The sequence below is a fragment of the Cephus cinctus genome, unplaced genomic scaffold (assembly GCF_000341935.2).
Source record: "Cephus cinctus unplaced genomic scaffold, Ccin1 Ccin1_scaffold0191, whole genome shotgun sequence".
In the NCBI taxonomy this organism is placed as follows: domain Eukaryota; kingdom Metazoa; phylum Arthropoda; class Insecta; order Hymenoptera; family Cephidae; genus Cephus; species Cephus cinctus.
The window spans coordinates 204,867-230,109 of record NW_014332912.1 but is presented as its reverse complement, the minus strand read 5'-3'; the positions used below and the strand labels follow the sequence as shown (position 1 = coordinate 230,109).

At 39.9% G+C, this 25,243-nt stretch overlaps 2 protein-coding genes across 4 annotated transcripts; both read right to left on the bottom strand.

The window, feature by feature from the left end:
• Nucleotides 1–5,229: 5,229 nt before the first annotated feature.
• LOC107264782 (ubiquitin carboxyl-terminal hydrolase 21) lies at nt 5,230–19,642 on the bottom strand. Of its 3 annotated transcripts, none has more exons than XM_015733405.2 (7): nt 19,446–19,642; nt 13,947–14,274; nt 9,947–11,015; nt 7,749–7,844; nt 6,958–7,310; nt 6,538–6,863; nt 5,230–6,410 (listed from the first exon to the last, which is right to left on the bottom strand). In XM_015733405.2, the coding sequence occupies exons 2-7, from the start codon at nt 14,222–14,224 to the stop codon at nt 6,094–6,096; spliced, it is 2,439 nt and encodes an 812-aa protein (XP_015588891.1). In that variant the 5' UTR covers nt 14,225–14,274; nt 19,446–19,642; the 3' UTR covers nt 5,230–6,093. The 3 variants fall into 3 exon arrangements, with proteins under 3 accessions (XP_015588891.1, XP_015588889.1, XP_015588890.1); XM_015733403.2 differs by having other exon boundaries at nt 18,987–19,641; XM_015733404.2 differs by lacking the exon at nt 19,446–19,642 and adding an exon at nt 18,715–18,894.
• Nucleotides 19,643–19,838: 196 nt separating this feature from the next.
• LOC107264781 (protein RRP5 homolog) lies at nt 19,839–24,965 on the bottom strand. The gene is made up of 6 exons (XM_015733402.2): nt 24,786–24,965; nt 24,528–24,590; nt 23,890–24,457; nt 20,527–23,817; nt 20,269–20,434; nt 19,839–20,189 (listed from the first exon to the last, which is right to left on the bottom strand). Exons 2-6 carry the CDS (start codon nt 24,588–24,590, stop codon nt 20,015–20,017), a joined length of 4,263 nt encoding a protein of 1,420 aa, XP_015588888.1. The 5' UTR covers nt 24,786–24,965; the 3' UTR covers nt 19,839–20,014.
• Between the last annotated feature and the right edge of the window lie 278 nt (nt 24,966–25,243).

Below are 25,243 nucleotides of genomic sequence, written 5' to 3'. Positions count from 1 at the left end.
CCAAAGAACGATTATTCTTAAAATATTTTAAAAAATCCCCTAAGAAGAATTTTCACCAGAATTTATTACTCAATAGGAAGTGACGCTGACAATCTTTTGACATCCTGCCAAGATAAGTTTCAAACATCATAATTCATTACACTGATTCATCGTAACTCTTGAGCAAAAATCATAATAAAGGTCTTTGACCATTCCGAAATTCTGTAGAAAAATTGGCTAATCAACATAAACCAAGATACACAACGTACGATAGCAAGGATTGAAAAAAATTAAATTCGAGAAAAAATTTAGAGAAATGCAGTTTCATCTAACAGCAAGTGGTTAACGTTGCGCCAAAAATTTCCGTAAATTTTTTAATTAACCACGATGACGTCATATTTAATTAGGATCGTCCAAATCTGCTTTATCGACACTCACCGAAGATCCATAGCTTTAACAATTTATACTACTGTGTATATCGTATAATATTAATTCACATATATACACTCAGCTATATATATATATATAAATATATAAGTATAACGATATGAGTAATATATTAATACGCAAGAACTCAACTGAAATCGGTAGTACAGCTTTGACCTTATTTGGCTTGCGATCTTGTTAACCTAACCTATGTTCCTGCCATTTGTCGTTTCTCTAACCCAATATGATTGACCGCACTGATAATATTCTAATACAGTTTGACACGTCAAATGCGACGAATAGAAAGAAAATAGGTCGTATAATAACATTGGTAGAGAATCGAGGGCTGAGAAATTGAATGAACACGAGGAAAAAGTGGAGAAACAAGAATATAATACCTGTCACTATTTTAGGTTATGTTCGTGTGCACGTACGAAATTGTCAATTAATGTATACGTAATTCTGGTTAAACGATACACCAGATACGTGACTTTTTATTAAACACCAGATGAACTTATTGATCGTACAATTGGTACTGTATGTAATTGCCACAATGCAGGTATAGGCATTGTGCTTTAGGCTAAATGCGCTATTGCTTCTAGTATGGGTACTCTGTTAACAATCGATGATACTTCAGCTGAGTTTGACTGAATCTGGTTGCGGATTTTCTGTTATACTGATTAGGTAATTTCATGAGCTTACAGCTGGATATAGGAATATCAAGAGAGTGAAGATCGATGTGTTTTGTTATAAAAATTCAACTATCTAAAGATAGATCGATATACGTTTAATTTCAATATTATGAGATTCACGATCGAAATAGACTAGTTGTTTTATCGTGTACAGTTCTATATCGACTACTGACAGGCACCACTAATTAAGTATCCCTCGAAGGATATTATTGGTTAACCAAGTCATTGAAACTAACTAGCCTTTAACTATCGCATAAAGTTTGCAATATCGCGCAAATGATCTTATCCATAGTCAGTGCGATTTAATTAATTATCGCAATCACTAACCGAATTAAGTGTAATACTGATAGTTTGATCTGTGTATAAAACCACGTCGTACGATTAAAAATATTTAACGGAACTGTTACTCAAACAAAAGTTTAATCGTCGTCACGGTGTGTATTGACAATTTTTTCATTTATCTGTCACTAGTATTAAATACTCTTTTTTACACTCTTGTAAACGATACTCGTAATAAGCATACATTTCTAATCCAACTTTTCGATGCTCTCCTCTGTGTGGTATAATCACTAAATTTTTAGGCGTGCAGTGTCCGTGAAAAGTATTATCTATCTATATCACGTGCTGAACGTAAACTGTCCTTACGTTAAGAACAAAAAAGAACTGTAGCAGAAGGCATCGAACGAGCGCAGAAAAAACCCAGTGTGCTATGTCATTGATAGGTTTACATAAAACCGTAGCGCAGTTTGGTTATTAAACCTGCCATTTTATAAGTACGTCACGCGATTGGAGATTCGCGCGCGCGTGACACGTAGAAATAATTTTTCCCGGTAGGCACTGAGTGTAAAATTTAAAAAATTACGATAAACGAGTGTGCACCACGATTATATTACCCCGATTGTCCCCCACGTGACGTAATACGCGTGCCGCGTCCAGGGCATGTGTGCAAATCGAGCGTAACATTTTTTTGAACGACGGTCGAAAAGGCACGATAACGCCAGGGAAGAAAGTTGCGTAATTTCCTTGTCGCGGAGCTTGCGAGCACACGTCTCGAGATGAGCCACGCTCCCGGTAATATTGAGCACACAATTAGCCAATGGGTACGATACCAAAGAGTATTTTGTCTCGAGACTCGTTTCACTAAGGATTCCACACGTTATTCCCGATCGAATACCTAGCCTCCTTAGCGACACACCTACGCTCGTGACGAGATCGAGCCTTTCCTGTAGACATCCGAACGAATCCAATTAGCGTTTTACCTTACGATAAATGATACGTGAGAATGTGAAGTTCACAAGCTTAAAGCACTGGTCACGCGTACAATACGTGGTACGGCAGTAGAGACAACGGGCTGGTGAAGCGTAGTGAGAAGTACTGCTGGAACGTAACGTATCTCAAAGGAATCGACGAACGTGTACCGTCGCGTCCACATATTTTGTCGTTACGCTTACGAGAAGAGAGAACGAGAGAGCCGAGTCGAGGAGAGTCTCTCGGAGAGAATAAGGTGGGGAGACATAGCAATATATAATAACCGGACAGATGGACAGAGTTTAGACTATCACGCCAGGGGTTTAATCGCAAGAGCGGTAAGAGAGTCTTGTGTTACCTCGTTAGAATGAAGGTACGGAATCCCGATGTCGCAGACTGGAGCCAGCCAGATTCGCGAGTCTGTGCGCCGAGGAGGATATATATCCTATAGCTATCGGGCGTTCGTGTCAGGTCGCCGCTCCCTGAGAGATCACTGCCCTCACGCATAGCCGGTGGCTTCTCGTAGCTCGTCTCCCGGACGGCGAATCTCGCGGCGTTTTCGAGTGCGTCCCCCTCGTGCCGGGTTTGTTCACGTCCTTCCCGGATCCCGTCAACATGCCACGGGCCCCGTATAGTGAACCGCGGTCCCGTCGGCTCTCAACAGTGAACGGTACTCGTTATTTCCGGCGTGCAAAGCACTCGGCAACAGAGCCCACGGGAGAGCAGAGCGCGCGAGCACGCGATAGGCCCGAGAACGGCACGGCACATAGAGGGGCCCTCGCCGCGACGATATACGGCCAAACTTCCCTCTCACAGCCACAACCGAACCTCAGCCGGCCTCGGAAACGCACCGGCCGACCAGCCTCGAAAATCGAATTCGCTGACCCCTGCTTATCAAGGACGACGTCCTTAGGCGCAAATAACACCGAAAAGAGGAGCTTTTCGCGGGTGATCGACCCTCCGCTGGCGGCGGCCGGCGAGACGAGCGCACACTCGCAAATATCGCACACTGTTCCTCCTGCTCCTCCTCCAGGCAACCTAACTCCTACTACTCGACCGCCATCTCCACCAGCACCACCTCCACCACGAGCAGCAGCAGCAGCAGCAGCAGCAGCAGCGGCAAGCACCTCGTTTTCCTCCTGTTCGACCTCCTAGCACTGACACACACAAGCCACCTTCGAGATTCCAGACTTCCCTACTCGTCGACTCCTCTCTGTTCTCCTCATCGTCACAGCCTTCTCTTCCTTGGGACTCCTCATCTTCTCCTCCTCCTTCTGCTACTACGACACCTCTTTCTCCTTCACCTCCTCATCGAGGAACGCGCGGCGAACGCACGCGCTTCTCAACTATCTATATCTTGTTGGCTCTCTATCTCTTATTTCGCGTATTAACCTAACTCTACGGGTAGATCCTACTCGAGAGCTCGTACACGTTTCTGCCGGTATAGCTATCTCTTATTTAGGTCTGTATTCAACTTTATTTCCTCTCGTATCACGCGTGCAGACAGCACGGTACTAGAGCCTCGTGCGACGTGTGCTAGAAGAGATACAACGCTGCCATCTACACTGCGGCGGTGCAGACAAACTTCGCGAACGCTCCGTTCGCGAATTGACCGACGACTGTGGCTCTTAGGCCGTATTCAGATAGGCGCGAAACTACCTCCAACCAATCAGAGAACGTCCCTAAGGAATTCACGAGTCTACCTTGCTCCTGGTATTGGCGAACGACATCGAACGTTTTCCAGGGACGTATTCTTAGCGAATGTAACTAGTCAAAAATACGTGTCATAAATTCGTTATAATATATCGATCAATGATATTAATCCTATCCTAAATCACTTTACTTATGCTTTATTATAATTCTCAAGACACTACGGATGGTACCTGTGATCATACAAATTTCATAGAACCGTAGATCCTACGTAGAATTATAGTTTCATTTATTTTCCATTCTTCAAACAACAGATTCATAATCCTTGATAACAGTTGACCGATGAATCTCTATAGAGTCGACGTTTCCGCCATTCTTTTTTTTAATCGCATCTCTTTGATTTTCTCGAACGATCTCGTTGCTTCAAATTGACTTTTATTTATGTATAGAAAAAGGACCGCTTTTATTATTGTTTCAGAAATTCTTTTTCTTTCTTAATAAAATATAATATTTAGAAATTTATTAACCCAATAGCGGACCCGACATACGTTGTCCTGTCCATGACGAACAAAACAAAAAAAAGAATTACGTATATCCATCGTTCGAATCCTTAGTTACGGTCTTGAGTTCATACAAAAATCCCGTAGAAAAAAGCACTTTGTTTATCCCGAATTTTTCTTTCCCTAAAAACCTTGTTCGGACTATTACGAACATTAAAAAAAAAAACCATTAGCCAAATTGATCCAGCCGTTCTCTCCAGCGAACAGCATTTAATTTTTATTTATATAGATTAGTTTTTTATCCACGATACGATGCGCAGATTACGACCTCGTTACTTACCTATTGCTTATATTTTGTATTATAGTCCCCCAATATTTGTTTGTGATAGGTGTAAGGGTATTATGAGCGAAGATAAAGTGTTTAACGAATGCTAACAGTCATTCTACACCGCTATATGCGAAGCGTTAATTTCTGCTAACTGAGGAATAATATTACTAATGCATGGTTATGTGCATGTTGCTACCCGACTGCAACCTGCACTTAACTAATTTTCGAGATGCATTCGTCACTTGTAATTGGTTGCAGTAAATCATTTGTCAGTTTAAGTATAGATCACGCGTTCTCTAAAAATATGAATGGTTACAACCCTAGGTCTTATTCAATTTTCTTTAGTACTAGACAACTTCACGAAAGTCAGGACTATATTTTTGCTCAAAAGATATCACGATAAGGGTATATCGTTGAATTATCCATCAACCTTTCGCTTTATTTTCATATCGTTCATGAATAATGTATATATTAATATTTTATTTCTTCATTTTCTTCTCTTTCCATAAATTAAATAAATAACTCTTGACTGTAATAATTAAACAAAATATTTTACAAAAGTAAATAGCCGTAGATAGCCTGGTGTTCGGTGAGGAGTGTGACAGATGTTAACCATATCGTCCGTTCCCAAAAGCAACTAGACACCTGAAGGTCTAAGAACCATCTAAATCTGTGCTTACCTTGGCGACACTTGAAACGAATCAAATTCTTAAATGGCAAATGCTTGAAAATGATTTTAAAAAAATATAAAAGAACATTATTCTTTCAGCCCTGCCAATCGGGACAATGTCTTCCCTTCCCGTAGCGCCCAGAGAAAAAAAGACAAATGAAAAAGTTCTAGAAAATTGATAATATATATCCCAGCGTCGCGATATATTCTGAAAATGTACATGAATCACCTACGAAAACGTTACCCGCATTCCTCGAGGCGTTCATGGCACGATAAACTATCGAAGGGCTACTGTGAGAAAGAAAGAACCAAGGTCGCATGCACCAGGACACCACATCGCCAAAAAAAAAGAGTATGCGGTTCAGGTACAAGATCCTGTAAGGCGGACACGCGATTATCGCCACGTCGTAAGGTTAGATTAGGTTAAGGTTGCATGTGGTTGCCGAACAACGAGGAACCCCTTCTTCTTTTTTTTTCTTTAAAAAAAAACATTATTTTTCGGCCTTTAGTCGCTTTTCAAAATCGCACAACGGAAGGTGGTGTTAAATTGGGTTCCGATACCGCGAGGCAAGATGGTTCTTTCCTAGGCGTAGCGTAAGGTTACAAGTGAGAACTATGAGGTTGCTGTTCGTAGAATAGAACGTAGGCTTCGCTGGAGACGACTGATCGCGCTGGTACCGGCGAAACCCTGTTGTCGTTATACTCGTGCCACTCTCCCGAATACGGATGCTTGCAGTAGGCGGTATAATGGCCAGAGTAGGTGGTGCCGGAGTGATTCGCTACCCCGTATAAATTGTAGGTACAACCCTGAACTCTTGGGGCAGCAAAGGCACTGAGGTCCAAACCGGTTAGCGGAAAGTCCACCAGCACGTTGAGCTTACCGCGGAATCGTTCCATCGGCGAGAAGCGCTTCAGATCTGACAATATGACGTTAAGGAGATACAATACATTGTTGCTAACTCTTCGTAAAAAACCAACTAATACGAACCCTAAGTTCAACGACAATTAATCGAATTTATATAAGATATTGAAAAAAAAGGATACGAATGACCAAGATCTTTGGAAACTTTTGAATACTGAAGCTCTTGGTACACTTTCTTCTCATCTGGCACTTGGAGCATGTTGGCTTCTCATCTCCATCCAGCACCTCTTCCCTGGTGAAGTGCTCCAGGCACTGATTAAGCTTGACTGTTCCACTCCTGCTGGGAATTGGCAAGCTAAGGTCCCAGAATGGATCCAGGGTAACGGATTCATGGCCACACGATGTACAGTGTAAAGAGGAACGTAACTGTCCGACGAATACGTCGACTATCGTGCTGTCCTCGCTACGCAGATAGCGTTTCCAGCTCTCTGCCGCTTTCTGGCTGTCCCTGTGAACCAACAATGAAATTCCAGTCAATAAACCCACCATTCTACTTGCGTCCTATCCTTTAATTAAACATCAAGAAAATAATGATCTCTTACGTGTAATGATCAGGTATATCGGTGTGAATGGGTTGCGGCTTGACAGTCACTCTGTTCACGTCCTCGTGCAGACCCTCCAGCAAGTATCTAAGAAACTCCTGGGCGTCCTGTTGACTGTATCCCATGAAACGTGGTGCAAATCTTTGAATTTGACTTTTTAGTGCCGTGGTATTGACTACGTGATCGCTACCACCTTCCCAGAGTTCCTGTATTACCCGACTAAAGGCCTTAATAAGGGCACCTTTCATGCTTGAGGTCGTAGTGTTTATGTCAGTCAGGTACTGATCGTTCAGCAGGTACTCGAGCAGTGGTCTCGTGTTGCTGAGACATTGAACGACGCTGTTCATGAAACACTGAAACAGAACAAGCAATGAAATATGATCCAGTTCAGAAATCGTGTTCCCCTGCTATCACAATTCCTCCGTCCTGTACTCTTTACAATTTCGAACGGACTTCATTCGTCAAGCTAAAAAGATTTTGAGGTCGCGTGACTGATCCCGAGTAAACAGTCACTCCTATCCACGGCGGGTAAAGCCTTCTACAAAATTGTAGGTTCCAAACTCGAATTATGCATCGCGTGTCTTGTCGATAATTATTCGGCAGGTATTCCAAGAGAATCGTGCGAAATCTTCAAAAGTCCAAATACACGGGGCATGAAGACACGTGGTACAGTTTCAAATTCTACCAGAAAAAAAAAATGAAAAAAAAAAATCATTTCAACTCAAAAACAAATTCTTAACCAAAGAATTCTAAGTACAACAGAGCATCCATGTAATAACGACTTCACTCACTGTGTTTCCAATGTTTCGCAATCCGTTTAAACCGCAACGTTCGTCACGATTTCCCTGCAGTCGATTGCGCGGCGGCCTGCCGGTTGGGCTTCCCTCCTGTAAAATAATTCACACGGTCTTTCATCCATAAAACATAAGCTCTCCTAAGCACGGGTGATTCCCAACGGCGAACCGATAAATGAAAAAATAAAGAATCAATCCCAATAGGAATAAACTAGTGTATGAATAAATTTTTCCGTACGAGGATGTGCCTGAGACTCCGTGAACGACCCTAAACAGCCTTAAAGGAATCGTACGTTTGATTAGTCGTGTAATTGATAGTTCTATCAGTAGCAAGCACGTGTTTACATTCAAACGCAATATACGTACGTGAAAGACGATGCCATAGAATTACAGTAGACATGTTTTTAACATGCTAATACACCATTTACGCGTATGATAATAGTGTAAACTGTAAACGATCCATTAAAAAAATGTTTCAACGAGAACAAGTAAGAGAAATGATAGGACGCATGGAATTACTTGGAAATTTCGGAATATACGTGAGACACGTGTCAGGAGGATTTATATGTGTTTAAGGTTGCTGATATTTCGGAAAGTACTCACCTTGAGGAGAATGAGCGAAGGCCGCCGGTCAACGGCACGTGCACTGGCTGGCGGAGGGTAAGTGTACCTGGCATAACAAACAGCGGTAGTGCCGATGCGTTCGGTACCGATAAGAGGCGCCGCCACGCCAAGAAAGAATGCGTACGCGAAAGCAACGGCGACTATTGCCCAAACGCACCAGAGAATCCAGCCTATCGCCGGGTAAGCCAGTTTCCTGTGATTTTCCTACGTGCTGCTTTACCGTCAATGTATAGGCCCCAACTCATCCGCGTCAAACCAAAATACAATATAGATCTAGAGCTCTGGTATTTTTAATTCGGCGCACGTGCGCAACCGAAGACTTGAAGTACGTACGATCGGTGAGACTGAGTATAAATATTGTGCACGATAAAAGTGAAGAATGATAAGTTTTACTTTTTACGGAAATACTCGTCGGCTGTGTACACAATTTATTTACTGTAGATACTCTAGCTTCCCTTCACGGAACTAGGCTCAAACTGGCGATTGGGATTACTTTTGAGATTTGACCGTTCACCGATTTACATTATCAGAAAGGATATAACGGAGGGTCGTGAGAGTCGAGAGTTGCGCGAGGAAGAGGGGTTTGTCGACTTTTTTTTTTCAATTGGACAAAAAGTCGGTTCTCCGAGTCTGTCGACACGAGAATAATATTCTAGTACATAGATAATCGCGTTGATACGAGATGGCACATTTCTAGTTACCGTTATACACGATCGCTGTACGTTTCTCCCAGAGCTAGAGAGCCAGTGCTGAATTCTATTAATAAAGCTGTAGAGCTCGAAGCTCGCAACGCTGTAGAGACTTTCGAGAGCATGAACGACGACGCGACATCGACGCCGACGACACGGATATTTCGTAATGTATGCCGGAACGTAGCGACTGACGTATTTGCCGAAGAAAAAAAGTTTTCTAGTATTATTGTCATCGACGTCAAGAAAGCGACTGACCATTTTTGTAACGTACAAGGTTAACCTCGTTGGTCGAAAGAGGTTCGTGTGCTTTTGAAAATTTCACGTTTTTTTCTTGTATTATTCCTTTTTTATGAATTTTTCCTTGAAAGTCTCAAGGGAAATTCCAAAGAAAAAGTTAGCTCTTATTTTTATCGCGTTCGCGATTCTTTTCTCAGGCACATATCTTACGCTCGTACTGTGACTCCAAGGCCAATCAGGCGGCATTGACTTTACCAAGAAAGAAGGCGGGATAAAAGCGAAGAGCGGAGAATTGTCTAAACAAGGGAAGATCCTGACGAGACGCAATACTCACGGAAAGTTCGCCGACTGGATTGCTTCGCCTTCGAGTAGTACGTAGTCGGGTAGAATGAGGGAGCAAAAGCATGGGTAAACATTCGAACCCGGATAAAGGATCTACGAAGCGAACATGACGAAATCAGAGAGGGTACTATCTGAAGGAAAACTGTAGTGGGGTATACAAATGGAATAGAAAGCCACCCTTACTAAAGATGGCATTAACCACAATTTCAAGTAATGAATTAAAACGCGATTGACTCTCCGTACGAAACGTTCGATATCTGATCTTCCATCCGGTTCGAAGTAGAGGTTAAAGTCACTCACGATCTGTTCGGAGATACCACGGTAGACACTCTGATGAGGAGTTGCCGAGGACGAGGATGAGCTATCGTCCGAGTTTCCAGGAAAGAATTCGTTTCTCCGCGAGGTCGAAGGTACGGAGGAGGGAGGATCGCTACCCTGAGTCCCGGAGGGTCTTCCAGAACTGCCATTCTGAACAACCGGTATACCCGTGTTAAATCCCGTAGAATGTTCCGAGGCAAGCTCAAGGGAGGTGAACGTAGGCGAGGGTACTGGCGGCGGCGACGGCGACGGCGACGGAGCATCCTCACGAGCCTCGGAATCCTCAGCTATCGTCGTTTCTCCTTGACTCCTGGAGATATCCTCCTCTCGGCGTCCTGGTCCGTTGAGTGCGAGTTGAACCATCTTATTTTCAGTGTCCCGAGCATTGTTGTTAGTCAGCTTGTTGCGGGGGTTGTTAGTGCTGAACAAAGGGCTAGTGCATTTGGGGTTAGGGTTCACAGTAGCATTAGCAGGAACCTGTTCCGGGATGTCTGGAGTCTTATCAGGCAAATTCTCAAAGTGTTTGATGGTCCCGATGACATTGATTTTGTTGTTGTTCACGGTATTGCTGACGCTGAGCTCGTGCCCGTTGTTGTTGCGCTGGTCGCTGTCCGTTACCTCTGATGGCGCCAGGGCGCTGTCGTTCTGTGCATGGCTGGTGATCAGCGTGCCTAGGGGTGGTCTTCTCGTCACCCTGGAGGATTGTCCCAACGTCCCAGCCGACGAGTTCGTAGATCTCTGATCAAGATTCAGAGTGTCCCTATCGCGATCCCTGGTGCCGCTCTTGGCGTCGGCCGCGTTTCCACCGAATATCGAGCTGGAGAAGCTGCTGCTCGAATGTGAACTCGGATGGATGTTCGGCACGTAGTTGGCGGGCGAGTACTTGGCGATGATGTCGGCAGCCGAGGTCGTCAAGCTGCTTAGACTCTCGCGGGTCTCGCTACGGTCCCTCGAGGATGAGCTGCTGCCGCCCGAGGACGTTGTCGGGAACCTGACGCTGCTCACCGAGCCACCGGAACCCGTGTCGGAGTACGCGGACGACGAGACTGACCTGCAAAGTGCAAAGAGAAAATGCGAACATTGGGCTGGGCTTGCGGCCAAGGGCTCTCCTTCGTCTTACGCAATACAACTGGCGTTACCTAGTGCTCTACTACTGGCTCTCCCCTATCTATCAAAACGCTAGAGGCTCTTTCGCATTTGATATTCGTTCCCTGCTATTTCAGATTACGTTGTTACTGATAGCGATCCTACAACCTGTGTATTTATACCTGCCCCTCCAGTGAAAAGAAGCACGAGCCCGTTGGCCCACCAGGTCGCCAAGTCGAAAGCTTGAATCATCATTGTCCTACATTGTTTTTCGTCTATGCCGCACCAAGTCAAACCCCCGCAAAGTGTGGCCGACATTTTGAACACCCGGTATATAGTCGATCGTTCCCAATATACGTACACGTAAGCATATAGAGATTTATATCGTGTCATACTATATAAACATCTCATTGGTAAATTAATTTATAGCACATGTAATACGAATTGCAAGCAGTGATTTCGTATGGATTTTACAACCTAATCGAAGTCGATCAATACTTTTTACTTTATCCGGTAACGTCCGCTCATGTATTAAATCGTCTTATTACACGTTAAAATTCTTCGACCCACTTTCTTGCCGTGGTAAACGCTGGTATTAATAAGTCACAAAGTGCAGGTGTACCCAGTGTTACTGAAATTCGTGGTTTTGAGAAAACATGTTTATGTAGAAAAAGCTCGAAAGAAATATCAGATATCTAAATTCAGGAAACTCGGGCAAACCGTGTCTGAATAGAATATTGAGTTTTTCATCGCGCTTGAACCGCATTGCAAATGGTTTAAAAAAAAAACATTAAATTGGACAGATCGATAAAAACTGTTTCACTTGGGTAATACCTGGTACTACGCTGTTGTTTCTCAACTGTTAAATACTACTAATTTACAAGGCCAACAGGAAGGCTAATAAAGAGTCGACAATGCCAAAACGTATATACGTATAACCAGCAGGGCTCAACTACCCAACACCTCTCATAACACTTGTGTCTCAATTGCATAAAAATTATAATGTTATATAGCATCTATGTAAAAGTTACATAAATTTGAAAAAACGTCTTTTTGTGGCTACCTGTCCTGGCATGATACACTGATCTACCTGCTGCGCGATCATAGTTGACCTTAACCTTTTGAACTAAATAGAAATTGAACGTGGAGATCACCTAACCAATGAAAATAGGTGTCTGAACGTCAGACCCTTGTAAGTGGATTATTATATCACGACAAAAGGCCTAATGCCTTGTGAGAGGCTTCCGAAAGCAAATATATAGGCTACGAACGCTTCCAGGGAGTGAAGGTCCTTCCATAATGTAAAGCTCAGAAGTAATAGTCTCGGGATTATAATTATTATCCAAGAAGATCCTACCATCGATTTACCACCAGGAATAAAATATGTTAAACGATTTCCTAGGCCGTCCACGCAAGAGGCCACTTTGTTAATTGAATAATCGATTCGTTAACGTCAGAATATTAAAATTGGAATAATGAGTTCCACAAATAGCATTTACATTTTTACCTACTAATCAAATAAATATATGTCTCCATGTTGATGTTCATATTTCCTTATAAAATATTATGTCTCTTAACTCTGCGCAGGTTGCGACTGATCTGACAGATATAAGCAAATGTTTTTTTTTGTATCTGTCAGATTTGCCTGGGTCTGGTACAGGGTTCAGGATACTCGGGACTCCGGACCCCTCATTACCATGCGAGTAAAATGCAAACAAAAATTTTTAGTAAAAGGTTTTTCACAGAGATTCTTTCCCAAAAACAGAGTTCAGCGTACATTATGCAAGACGATTGATAGTTTTGAAATTATTTTCGTAATAATTAGCTCAAAACTGACAGATTAATCCGATCAAAAAATTTGTATAGGAATTTTAAAAATGCGAATAACTTTAGATGTCAACATTACTTTTGATCTTGATGAATCTGTGCTGAACTTCGTTTTGAGAAAAAATCTCTGTATAAAATTTGTTGTTTCGTTTTCATTTGACATTTGACTCGCATCGTAAATAATAGGTCCAGAGTCCCCTTAAGCGTATGTTATTACGTCTATTGTCATTAACGCATCTCCATTGTATTTACTACTTCGGTATCCCCAGTTACGTTCCCGTCTACTCGCAAAGTTACTTCATCGATTCGTAGGGTAGTTCCGTACGTAATATCTCCCTACTTTGAACCACTTATAAGAAACTTGAATCTCTCCCGTGACTTCCTAGTGAAACTTGAGTTTCTATCGGCTGGGAAAACTTTTGCAGGATGCTTCGCCCGAGCGAAGGTTCCGATTGTTTTTAGCCTTAGATAAATTCCTAGAGTCGTGATTCAGTGGTAGTATCGCTCAAGAACGAGTCTCTTCCGATTGCAATATCGAGAGTTAACTAGAGAAACTTTACCTCAACTATCCAGAGCTTCGTTCTTCAGGGAAGGTAAATTCGACCTAATCTCTCCTATAACTTAGTATGCCTTATCGGTACGTTATCTCTGGTAATATAAGAAACTTTTACGTTTGTTTCCTTGACTACCCAAATATACCCAGTGGCGCAAGTAAAATTTTTCTAATCCATGATTATTTATATCGGCCGAGTGCCACACGAGTGTGCACAAGGTGTATGGATATCTACACTGACATAACCTGGCAACGCGATGCACATTCACTTTATCCACCTACGAACTGACTGAGAAACGTGAAACCGTACAATCTTCTCGACTGCGTATTCTCGTCGGAAATACAAGACTTAGTCATAGCGTGCATTCGCTTGGAAAAAAAAATTTGAAAATGTATATATCCTGTCTCCAAAATAAGACCTATATCTATTAATGTATTACTTGCTACTGTTTCTTTTTTATTTTCAAAAGCTTCCATTCTCCTCGAGGACTCATTCGTTACGCCAAACAATCTCACCTTCCTGGCGAGCAGAACGATCGTCTGTACTCCGACAGGTAATTCGATCGGTAAGTAGAGCCAGCTGTTGACGTTGAGTAGTAACTACTTGGCCGATCGAGAATCGAGGTACCCGACGATCTGTAGGTACTAAATTTTGATGTTGAACTCCCAATTCCCGATGTGGTTGTACTCGTGCTGCCACTGGAGTACCTTCTGCTGGGCGACAGTGGCGCCATTGGACTCGAACTATATGACACAGCAACGGCACCCGCGTGACCTCCTCGATGAAACGACATTGTACTTCCGTGAAAACGATGATTTCCTCTGCTGTCCTTTTACTCCGATTCTGGATTAGAAAGATACAGAATATGATTTAATACTGCTGGATAATTGAAAGCCAAATACTACGTCGTTACATGGATAATGCAATGAAAAGTAAATGAGTACTATTGTTGACACCGGAAGAATATTCTAAGCAATTACTTTCTAATTTTTTTCCTTCGATCTTTCCTTCGTGAAACTTGGCTCGAGAACGACTTTTTTTTTCTATTATTAATATCTGCCAATATCGATACTACGTACAGTAACGACGACATCACAAAAGACAAAAATATCTTTCACGTCGCAACTCAAATAATAATAAACATAGCAGCGTTATACATTATGGATGGAAGTGACAGTTTCTAGACATCGGGCTACCGAAGTTATTTCTATTTCTAGATTATCGACACTCCCGATATGGCTGTCTGGCACGAGGTCATTTACCGACCTCCGTGAAATTTCAGTGAACGTATATATGACGTTACCTCAAGTTCACGCGTTTGTAAGGTCTGGTTCACTGTCATAAATCACCGTAGCTAGCGTAAAAAGGAACATCCTCGTTCTCTAATTCGATTAATCGATCCCGACTATAACGTAGAATTTAATAATTTTGTAAAGTTTTATTATCTTATCAAAACACGGCTTTCCAATTATATATTTTGAATTATCGATCCCACCACCTGCTATTAATATTAAATCAGCAGAAATAGACAAAAATCTCATTAACAACCTTTAATCCATTCCTTATCCCGATCGACATGACAATTTCTCATATCTACCATAATTTTTCAAGTACAATGACACTACGCGAAAAAGATTCATGGGATAATTTTTCAAAACCAAAATACCCATTGGACGTCACCATAATTCCATGCTTCAAGCATATGTTACATCTCCAAAAACAGTAATTCAATCAACCACCTCTATGTCGGCTATTCGAATAGTAAAAAAAAAACCTGAATCAGCTGAAGTCATAAAGGACCCTATTAACTTTTAAATCTTCACATAAAAAAAAATCATTGAAATTAATATTTGCCAATAAGAAGTCAAAGCACGATCAAAAAGTCGATTAAAATAATTGACAAGTATCACACATATTAATTAGAATGTCTTAAAGTAGCCATACGTATAAAATATTCATTAAGCGATGACATTAGAATTTATAAGAAATGCTCATTAATCATTCTAGATATAAGCAATCTGGTCAAAATTTGGGTTTCCCTCCTCGACTGTAATTTCGTCCAGTACTGAGTCAGCCTATATTAATAACGACCACGATTAAATGCAAACTAAGCACAATACCCATATACCAAGATGATACATAATTAATTACCATAAAAAAAAATCATTAAACTCTCAATGAAATCTCAAGGAATTTCTCGGCACAGAATCATAATTTCCGTCTGACCATAATCGACCGCCTGTCCAATAGTGAAGCGATGGCAAACAACGGGTAAAATAGTATTGTGCAATTTTTTCACTAATTTCTATAGATTTTACACTTTTTAAATCTACTATCTGCCCAAGTGCAATAACGATCGTCCGAGAAGAAAGTTCAGCAGAAAACTTTTTCTCGGGCAGACTTTTATCTCGCGACAGTGATATGATCGGTAAAACTGCAGCATAGAACTCCTTGAAGGACTACATGTAAAGAAAAACTAAACAATCCACAGCTAACTTTAAGCAGTAGTATTCTGCAGCTTAGCCACACGATCTTTTAGAAGCCCTAACGAGCAATCTTAAATTAAATTCAACATCCATCAAGCGCACACTCATATTTCATCGGAGTAGACTTAGAAACTCGCCTAAATCTTTGCAAAATTGCAAAACTCACGTTCCACGAATTGAACGCCTAATCCCAAATTCCTCTAGGCTATTTCCGTTACAGAGTACAATACAGTCTAGTCCCATACGTATCGCATCGACCAATTGGTTCATAGACAGGCTAGTTTCATCCTTTATAACCTTGGAAGATATTTCTCAGTTACATAATTTTACGTTCAACTCACACACAGAAGAACTTCACATTATGAGACTCATGTCAACCACACTGAAATATCTTCACAAAAACTTATTGGAACGCTAAGGAGATCCTTCTTAGAGTAAACATCGTGGACGCTGAGAGCGTGAATATCTTATATTTTTATCTTAAAAAATTTCCTCGACTCCCTCCGGCCGTTACACGTATCTACTGTATATATAATATATATTATTTATATATGATATATATATATATTATATATATTATTTATACAGCACAGATGATAGTTACCATCGGTCACAAATACAAAAGACTATTTACAGCCTTTAAAAATATTCTAACACCCCTTTACCATCGATACCTGAAAATCATGAGCATACAGATTCCTCGGCTTCTGTCTGGATATACTAATAGTATTGTTCGAACAGTATACGCTAAAAATTAAAATATTTTGGGCGTGGTCCTATTATCCGGAAGGTCACTCTAGACATCCGATTACACGTAACACAGCGCTCGCATAATAGCACGGAAAGGATCGCTTATACCCGTATTCGAATTTTAAACGCGACTAGACAGATATACACTTTTCAGTGATAAGTGAATTACGTGATCACGTAATAAACGGCGTTATCATCCATTGTGTAATAGAGAACCGGTATGTATATTTACAGTGGAAAGCTATATCTAAGTATTATTGACAAAACGGTCGTTCCCTATGCGCCACCGATTTTCTCCTATCTTTCTCTTCCTTCTACCTCCCACGCGTTTGGTGAGTCATCGAGCAGTATTTATTTTCAGTCATACAGTAAAGATATACGGCATTCGCCATTACACACGACTTGCGATTAAATACCAAAGACGTTATTCAACTACGGATGGAAAGATCGTGGCGTGTTACATCATCAGGGATCAACCTCGTTAACAGAGACATATACCACCTATTGGGACTGTACGTTTACGTAACGGAAGATACGCGCTTCCCAGTGAGTTTTGTTAAACGACAATAGCGAGAAACATTCGTTACACTGTACGTTACATAGTAGAAGGTATACTACGTTTGAGCTAAGTACCAGATTGTTTTTACTGTAACTCGTGACTGTACGTTTCGCAAAACTTGGCACGCGCGACAGCCGCTACTTTCGTTTAAACAAATTACGCCAAAGAAATTGATCTCGAGTGTAACGACAGGAGGAAATACGATGGGTATATATTCGTATGGCCGTAAAATTTGCTAATTAAACTGACTGTATTATTTGTAATAAAATTGTTACAAGTATGAAAGAATTCGCTGGCAATCGTATCACGACGTATAACAGACCGTTGCCATGTACCAGAAGTAAGAAAGGTGAAGAATAGAAAGCAACATATAGGCGGGTAGAATGGTCGGGTATGCCAGGGATAAGGTGGAATTGGAGAATTTGTTATTTCCGTGCCAAATGCTGGTGTGATAGCTGTGTGCATTATGAATGCTCACTGAGCGGATATTATAACGTCATTATCGCTTTTGAGGATGAAAAATAACTAGGACAAAAATAAAATTGCATAGAGACTTTCTAGCGGCAGCGTGTTGGTATATCGATTTCCAGCGGGACGTGAAACCGTGGAGTTAATACGAATAGGATAATAAGTGAGAAAGTTGTCGCCTGTTCTTCACGTTAGATAAATATTACTAGAATGTATTTTGCCGTAGGAGTCGTTACTCTGCATTTGAATCGAGAACAATATTGAGTATAGAAAAAATAGTTACAATCTTCTTCAATATTCGAGCCTGTAAGCGATACGTGCTGGAAATTGATGTCAAAATTAGATTTCCGGTTGAGCGCGGTATCATGATCACGCTAAACGATTATATTAGAGAGGTTATCACGGATAGATTTTTCATTGGATAGCCTTAATGAATTTACGTTTATTAAACGCTTTACACTCGTCATGTCACGGTAGCACCTACATATCTGGTTGAACTTATTCCTTCAACTTTCTTATTTAAACGGTATGTTTAACTTTGTTATCAATTGCTGAAGATTGCTGTATCATGTGGATCATTTTGATATTTTACTTTGAGTTTGTCAACTATGTAAATAAGCAGAAACTAGATCACAGAGATAGACGATGACACAGTAATTTTATACTTGCGTTATAAAGCGCGAATGACGTTCTAGGTTATATTTAAAACTAATGTGAAGAGAATTGATATATTTTGTAGTTAAATCAATATATCTTTAATAAGTCAATATCACCGACTATTCAAAGTAAAGAAACATCACACCATTCACGTATTTATTACACGGTTGCGCAACTGTGCCAGTAATAAGTAGTTAAATACGAAACACAAGTATCTATAAATATATTAAACGGAGCACACGTGGAATGATAAAAGGTAACGACAGAAAGTCGATATACTGAATACTCGGGGATACTGCTTATGATGATGGCGATAGTTTGTGCGTGAGTAGGGGGAGAAGACAAAAAATATGATAAATTTACACAAGGACGACATGTAGCGAGAGTCCCGTCGACGTTGAGTCGAGGACACAAACTGGTTTCCAGTCAGGATCCAAGCGTGACAATTTTTTGTACTAGTAGTGTCAAACACACGGCAATTCAAAAGGGGTCGCGCACTGGATTAAGCCCGATGGCCTACTGAAGGCATTTCACAAAACGCTATCTGAATGTTCCTAGTGGGGCCTAGTGGCCGTATAACCTATACGCCCACACCTGAGAAAGGCCGCATATGATGCGCCGATGAAAATACTCACGAGGCGCCGACGACAACGGGATGAGAAAGTTCCGATATAGCTCGTGGATTTTTACTCCTCACGAAGAGAAGCAGGGTGTCGTAGCTCTAATGTGATTTTTAACGAAAGAGGAGCTCGCGGTCCTCGCACGCCCGAATATGCTGGACTTTCGAGGTCATTTGGCGCACAGAATTTCGTGGTTTCGACTAAAATGCGAGCCGGGCTGGCTCGCGTAGAGTGGATGCTCGCGGACGGGCCATTTCAGAACTGAGAGTGACGTCATCCAGGCAAATATTTAGATTTTCGAGGAGTCTGAGCCGAGGAGAGAGTCGCTTCGTAGTCGATTCGATCGATTCGCTGCTGGTTTACACCAATTTCACACGGTGATGTTTTCAGACCTGTGATCACTGCTTTTACCAAATCACGTTATCACGACACGGAAATGGTTCTTTCGTGACACTTTTTCACTATCATATTTACCTTTCTCGAAACCGTTCGACGCCTTTACTAACTTTGCAAACCGCGAGATTCACCACCGAGTCGCCAGCAACGTGCGTACAAACAATATGGCGGTTACAAACTGCCGATTTCCGTGTTGATAATCATTCTTTCCGCGACCACCGTGCTGCATTCCGCGCTAGCGCAGAAAAAATACGAACCGCCTTGACCGAATGTGCTTACGTCACAATCGCCATTACCACATTACCATGGCTTCCGTTAAGTTCTGCGCAATCTCTGTATTCTGTCCGGTAAATATTTCAAATTTGAATTGCTGGACTCCGCGTACATACGGTTTATAAAAATATTAGCGACATACCTTGTTGATCTGAGAAGGCAAGTTAGTTGAAATCGTAAATTGAGTACGTGGAAAGATTCATGTTTAGATAATAATATTAGTGCAGTATGGAGACGTTCAATATTAATAACAGTGTGATTCGAGAATAGAAAATTATCCAATAATAGTATACTGAGTTTACAGCCTTAAAATGATTATCTTATGTTTTATATACAATCTCCTCATATTTTTCTTCGAAGTTTGTTATATATATTTATATTGATATTTTTATACGACATTGATTTTCCACATAGTTAACAGCAAGTTGCTGAACATGGGATACTCGTTCCGGAGTACCATGCTGCTCTTCGAAACTGACAAATTTTTTGAACAGACTCTTCATTTTCCTTGCTGGTAATGTTTGCACAACTGCTCGCTCTAGTATTTTCCTAAAGTCAAATATTTTTGATCAATAAATATAACATTTATAAATACCATCCAGGTGTTTACGGAGCATATAATTTATACCTTGCAATATCTATGTCTCCAGATTTAATTAGTGAATCCACGTATGAGGACCATACATCAACTCTTTTAGGATACGAACTTAAAACTTGTTCAAACAAAGTTTGTGATCGTTCTTTATCCCCAAACTTATTTTCAAGTTGCGCAAACTTCACCATTAGATCCACATCTATTGTGTACAAATAATTGTATTATTTGTATTGCTGTTTAGTAATAAGGTAAAAAAAATATTTTATATATTTATTATAACAAAATACTCACGCTGATTTGCTGGCAAAGACTGAAGAGCTCTTTGCATTGTTTGCCTAGATTTTTCTTTAAGTCCTATTTTGAGTAAAGCAGCTCCACATTCGATCCATACTTGTGGATTTTGTTTAAATTTGCCAATAGCAGTAGTCACTATTTTTTCAAGTTCCACTTGTCGACCTGCATCAGCATGGACTGTCAACATATGCATATATATTTTAAATGCGTCATTTGTCCGAACCGCTTCTTGAAAAACATCGTTAAGAGATTCGGGCGAACCAAATCTTGATTCCAAGTTCAACCATGCTTGCCAAACATTTAGTTTCTCGTTCTCCTCTCGGAAGTTTATTGTTTTAATGGCACGCCTGGCGACTGCTCGTGCCTTTTCAATTTCTGTTGCTTGTAAATGGTATGCCATATATTGTAACCATATGAGTGAACTGTCTGGACTACTTAAAACCAATCTGTCAAATTGATCAACTGAATTTGGCGTTTGACTACTGGCCAATGCTTCTTCTCTTTGACGAATTTCACGTTCCTTCTGTCGTTCAAGTTCGCGACGTTCTGTGGCACTTAGCTTTTTCTTTTTTGTTTTTGGCTCTGCCACAGCTTCCTCTTCGCTACTGCTAGAATCCTCTCCTAGTGCTAGGGTAGGATCTGGAGTAGTATCCCAAATGAAACCACATTCTGGAATAACGATGTCATTTTTTTGCGGATTTGTAAACCTTATTGTCCTTGTCGATACTTCTTCGACAATTTCATTGTCCACGCCTGTCTCACATTCAATTGAATTATTTCTTTTCAGCTTTTTTTTCTTCCGTGTCGTATTTTCAATATCTACTTGATTTAATAATTGCTCTTGTTTCTTTTCTTTCTTAGTTTTTCGCGATTTATTAATTTCTTCAGACACATTGCTTTCCTTCACTTTCTTAGTCTTCTTATTTGATTGTTCTTCATTGACTTTCTTAGATTCCTCAGTTTTTAATTTCTTACTTGCCGCCGGCTGTTCGCTAACTGATATCTGTCGTTTCAAACTATTTTTCTTCTTCGAATTTACTTCTGGTGATAAGATCTCTTTTCGTGGTTCTAATGCAGATTTTAATATACAAATTGGTAATATGTCAGACTCGTTAACATTCAATACAATGAAACATTTTATCTTCCCACCGACAACGTACGTCGACAGAGCGGGATCTACATCATTTAAATGTCTGCGCGATGGTAGAGCAACCAGTGTACCTTTTCCATGACCCTTTAGTACAGCCAATACGAACCATTTCGTAACTAATACAATTTCACCACGTAACTGAGTATCTGTAGGAATCGTTGACAACTTTTTCTGTTTTGTACTTATAGCATTTATTATATGCGGTAGCAAAACAATTTCCACAATTTCATGAATGTAATTTACCCATATAACAGATCCGGTTACTTTATCACCAACATTCACTTTTTTCGAATAATTTTCCTTGCGGACTGTACCATTCAAATTATTATCAAGTTTCAAAACAAGACCGTAATCCGTGACTTTTTCTACGGTACCACTTACTCTCTGACCTAGGACAACTTTGGATATTGCTGAAGATTCGTAATAAGTTTGTTTGGACAGTTCTACTACTTTGTTTAAATACAAACTCAGGACATCTACGGCTGTGGTCATGTCTATATTTTGTCTAACGTTATCACTCCATACATTATGCAAGGCTGCAGTGAGAGTAATTAATTTTTCTTCCTTATTTATAAAAGTGATTTTTCCAAAAATTATTTGATGGATAGATAGCGAATCTATTCCTGAAACTTCGTTACAGGGTATCGTACCAAAGTTTGACATATCTTTAATGGGTAATATGACTTTCACAGCAACATCCGAAATTTCAGCAATGGAACACGGTAAGCAGTGTCCGATTTTCAATTTTTCAAAATTTGTTAATTTCTCTTGTGGTACAAGGGTTCTTGTTAAAATCAAATTTGGTTTTGTGGAGAATACCATACCAGATATAGTATCACCAGGTACATATCTAGCTGCTAGTAAACTACCTATTTCAGAACTGGGTGCCATGTGTCCTGCTGGTAAAAATGCTGCCTCCGAGCTCTCTTGATTTTTTTTTATGATTCTTACTTGAACTCCCTCAGGGGATGAATCTATCACAGTACCCTCAACCATTTCGCCTATGGAAAGATTCAATACTGATGCCTTGCCTTTAGTAACTACTTCAAATAAAAGTTTCTTTTCATCTTGGTTTATCTGTACAATCTTTATGGGAACCACTTGACCGAAAGAAAAATTCCAATTTTTACAAGCAGTTTCACTGTCCAATGATTGTGCTGGAACCCATCCTTTCAGATCCCCAATAAGTCGAATGAGCAAACCCTGCGTTGTTATTTGTACAACGACTCCATGATGTTTCTTACCAACCTCTGCTTCTTCGAAATTATGTAAAACCGGCAGATTACTTTGCACTAATGATTGTTTCAGTGTGAATGTTATTTTGTTTGTTTCTTTATCTAATTTGAAGACTTTTGCTTTAATGGTATCACCCACTTTTAATTTGGAAATTTCTTTTGGTCCTAAATCCGAAATGTGTTCTGGGGGTACGAATCCAGAAATTTTATCAACTGATACTGTCACGAAACCGGATTGGATGTCGACCTTATTAATTTTCACATTCAATAAATCTCCAGGCTTTGTGTTAGAAATACTGACATATTTTTGCTGCAGTAGATGTCGTTGCATGGTGCATATGTAGATTCTATCAAGTGAATTATATGCCAGAAGTTTACATTTGTGTATAGTTTTGGGTGCAAACACTTTACGTATTTTGTCAAAATTGACTTCAGTTTTTTTAAGCGATACAAATCCGCGTAAGTTATTAGGTAGATTCAGTAGAATTCCATTCGATTCTCTATTTACTACTCGAGCTTTCTCTACTATATCTCCAATATTTAATTTATCCACCTCAGGGTCGTTTGATAATAAACTGAAATATGCATACTTAACAGTTGGCATGATATATAATAGTGTACCGTGCACTTTCATATCCTCACTATATGAAGATAAAGGACCATTCAAATAAGTTTGGTTTATGTAGCCAATACTGCCACCATTAAAAACTACTTGCAATCCATTAGATAATACTCTTTTGACTTCCAGAGTCATTTTCGTACCAGGAATTAAAGTATCCAGGGGTTGCTGTTGAAGAGCTACCAAGCTTGTAACATGTTTGGATATGGTTGAAAGTTTTACGACTGTTGTTGAATCTGATGTCTTTGCTTCCTTAACAGCACATAAAATTTGTTGGCCCACATCTGTATTAAAATGTAGTAATATTATATCTTATTTAATATCACTATTCTTACAACTACGATAATTATACTTACAATATTCTTTTCCCTCTTCGATGTCTTTTAATGATAGAAAACCTCGTAGATTATTTATACCAGTATCCACGGCATAACCATGTTCTTCTATACTACTGATTGAGCAGGCAAGTTTTGACCCTTTGACCAAATGTGCTGGGTCTAAATTCTGATTTACCATTTCTGGTTCGAAGGATAAAGAGACCATCCATTTTTCATTGAGATTTACTTCTTTAATAGAGCATACCACATAATCCCCTGGTTTATAGATTTCAGGTAATGCTTTGAAATCAAGGTTTTCAACATCTTCTGAGTTAACTACATTCTCCAACAATTTTGTATATGCCTGGCTCACATTTGTTACTTCCAATTTACCACATATACGACCAGGAAGAGCAATGGTTGCACCATATTGAGTACTCTCTTGAATACGTCCAAGAACTATCATTCCTTGAGTCAAAGCATTGAACGTCAAACATTCTGCCGTTGTTGCAACAATATTACTTGGCTCTACTGATGCCTTGGAATTAATCTTTTTACTATTAAGCTTTTTTCTCTTGTGCACAGCCTTATCTTTCTTACCAAAAAGCTGTAGAAAAAGTATGTACAAATAAAGTATAACTAGCAAATTTTTAAAAATACTAGCAAAATATACTTACCAGATCAGTAGGTTGTTTAATTTTTTGCTTCTTCCCACCACGAGGGAAGTTTTGCAATGTCATCTAAAAAAATCAAGTATTGTTAAATCATATTTAAAAAGAAATAACCCACATTAATATATAATTATATATAAGGTTAACGTTTATCCTTAGACACAGTTATCGTCGAAAATCATTTAATACACATAATGATCAAAGCTATATACTCAGTAGCATGTTCAAATATCATATAGGAAATAATATAATTTTTATTATTACCTTTATTATTAGAAATCACTCTTTTTCACAATGTACATACACAACACAATATATCCTCACGTGGAACAGCTTACCGCGTGAAACGTGAGGTTATGTCTAATTGGTGAAAGATTGTCTACTTTCGGCTAGCTTAATATGGTCAATAGTAGTATCAGCTTACGCCACTAGTAGCGCATATGTTACAACCACACCAATACATAATTCAAAATTGAATGAACAGAAACGAAAATTTTAACATGAATTAATGATTCTTTTATGAAAAATAAAAAAGAATAATTTATTAAAAATTTGCGGTGACTTATTTCTTAAATAAATAGACAGAGGAGCATGCAAGGTATAACGATAAAGCAAAGTCCACATAGCACTATGTATATAATATTTATTTTTTTAAATACTTGTCTTATTTACTGACTACAGAATCTCATACGTAACATGTATATGGACAAAATGATAAGTGG

What these genes read in the sequence shown, in the direction of transcription:
- LOC107264781 (XM_015733402.2), bottom strand. Translation starts at nt 24,590, where the DNA reads ATGACATTGCAAAACTTCCCTCGTGGTGGGAAGAAGCAAAAAATTAAA. An exon ending in TTAAACAACCTACTGATCTG is followed by an intron (nt 24,458 to 24,527) that starts GTAAGTATATTT and finishes CTTTTTCTACAG; the next exon opens with CTTTTTGGTAAGAAAGATAA. An exon ending in GTCTTTGCCAGCAAATCAGC is followed by an intron (nt 20,435 to 20,526) that starts GTGAGTATTTTG and finishes TGTACACAATAG; the next exon opens with ATGTGGATCTAATGGTGAAG.
- LOC107264782 (XM_015733405.2), bottom strand. Translation starts at nt 14,224, where the DNA reads ATGTCGTTTCATCGAGGAGGTCACGCGGGTGCCGTTGCTGTGTCATAT. An exon ending in GTGGTATCTCCGAACAGATC is followed by an intron (nt 7,845 to 9,946) that starts GTGAGTGACTTT and finishes ATTATTTTACAG; the next exon opens with GAGGGAAGCCCAACCGGCAG. An exon ending in TGCGAAACATTGGAAACACA is followed by an intron (nt 7,311 to 7,748) that starts GTGAGTGAAGTC and finishes GTTCTGTTTCAG; the next exon opens with TGTTTCATGAACAGCGTCGT.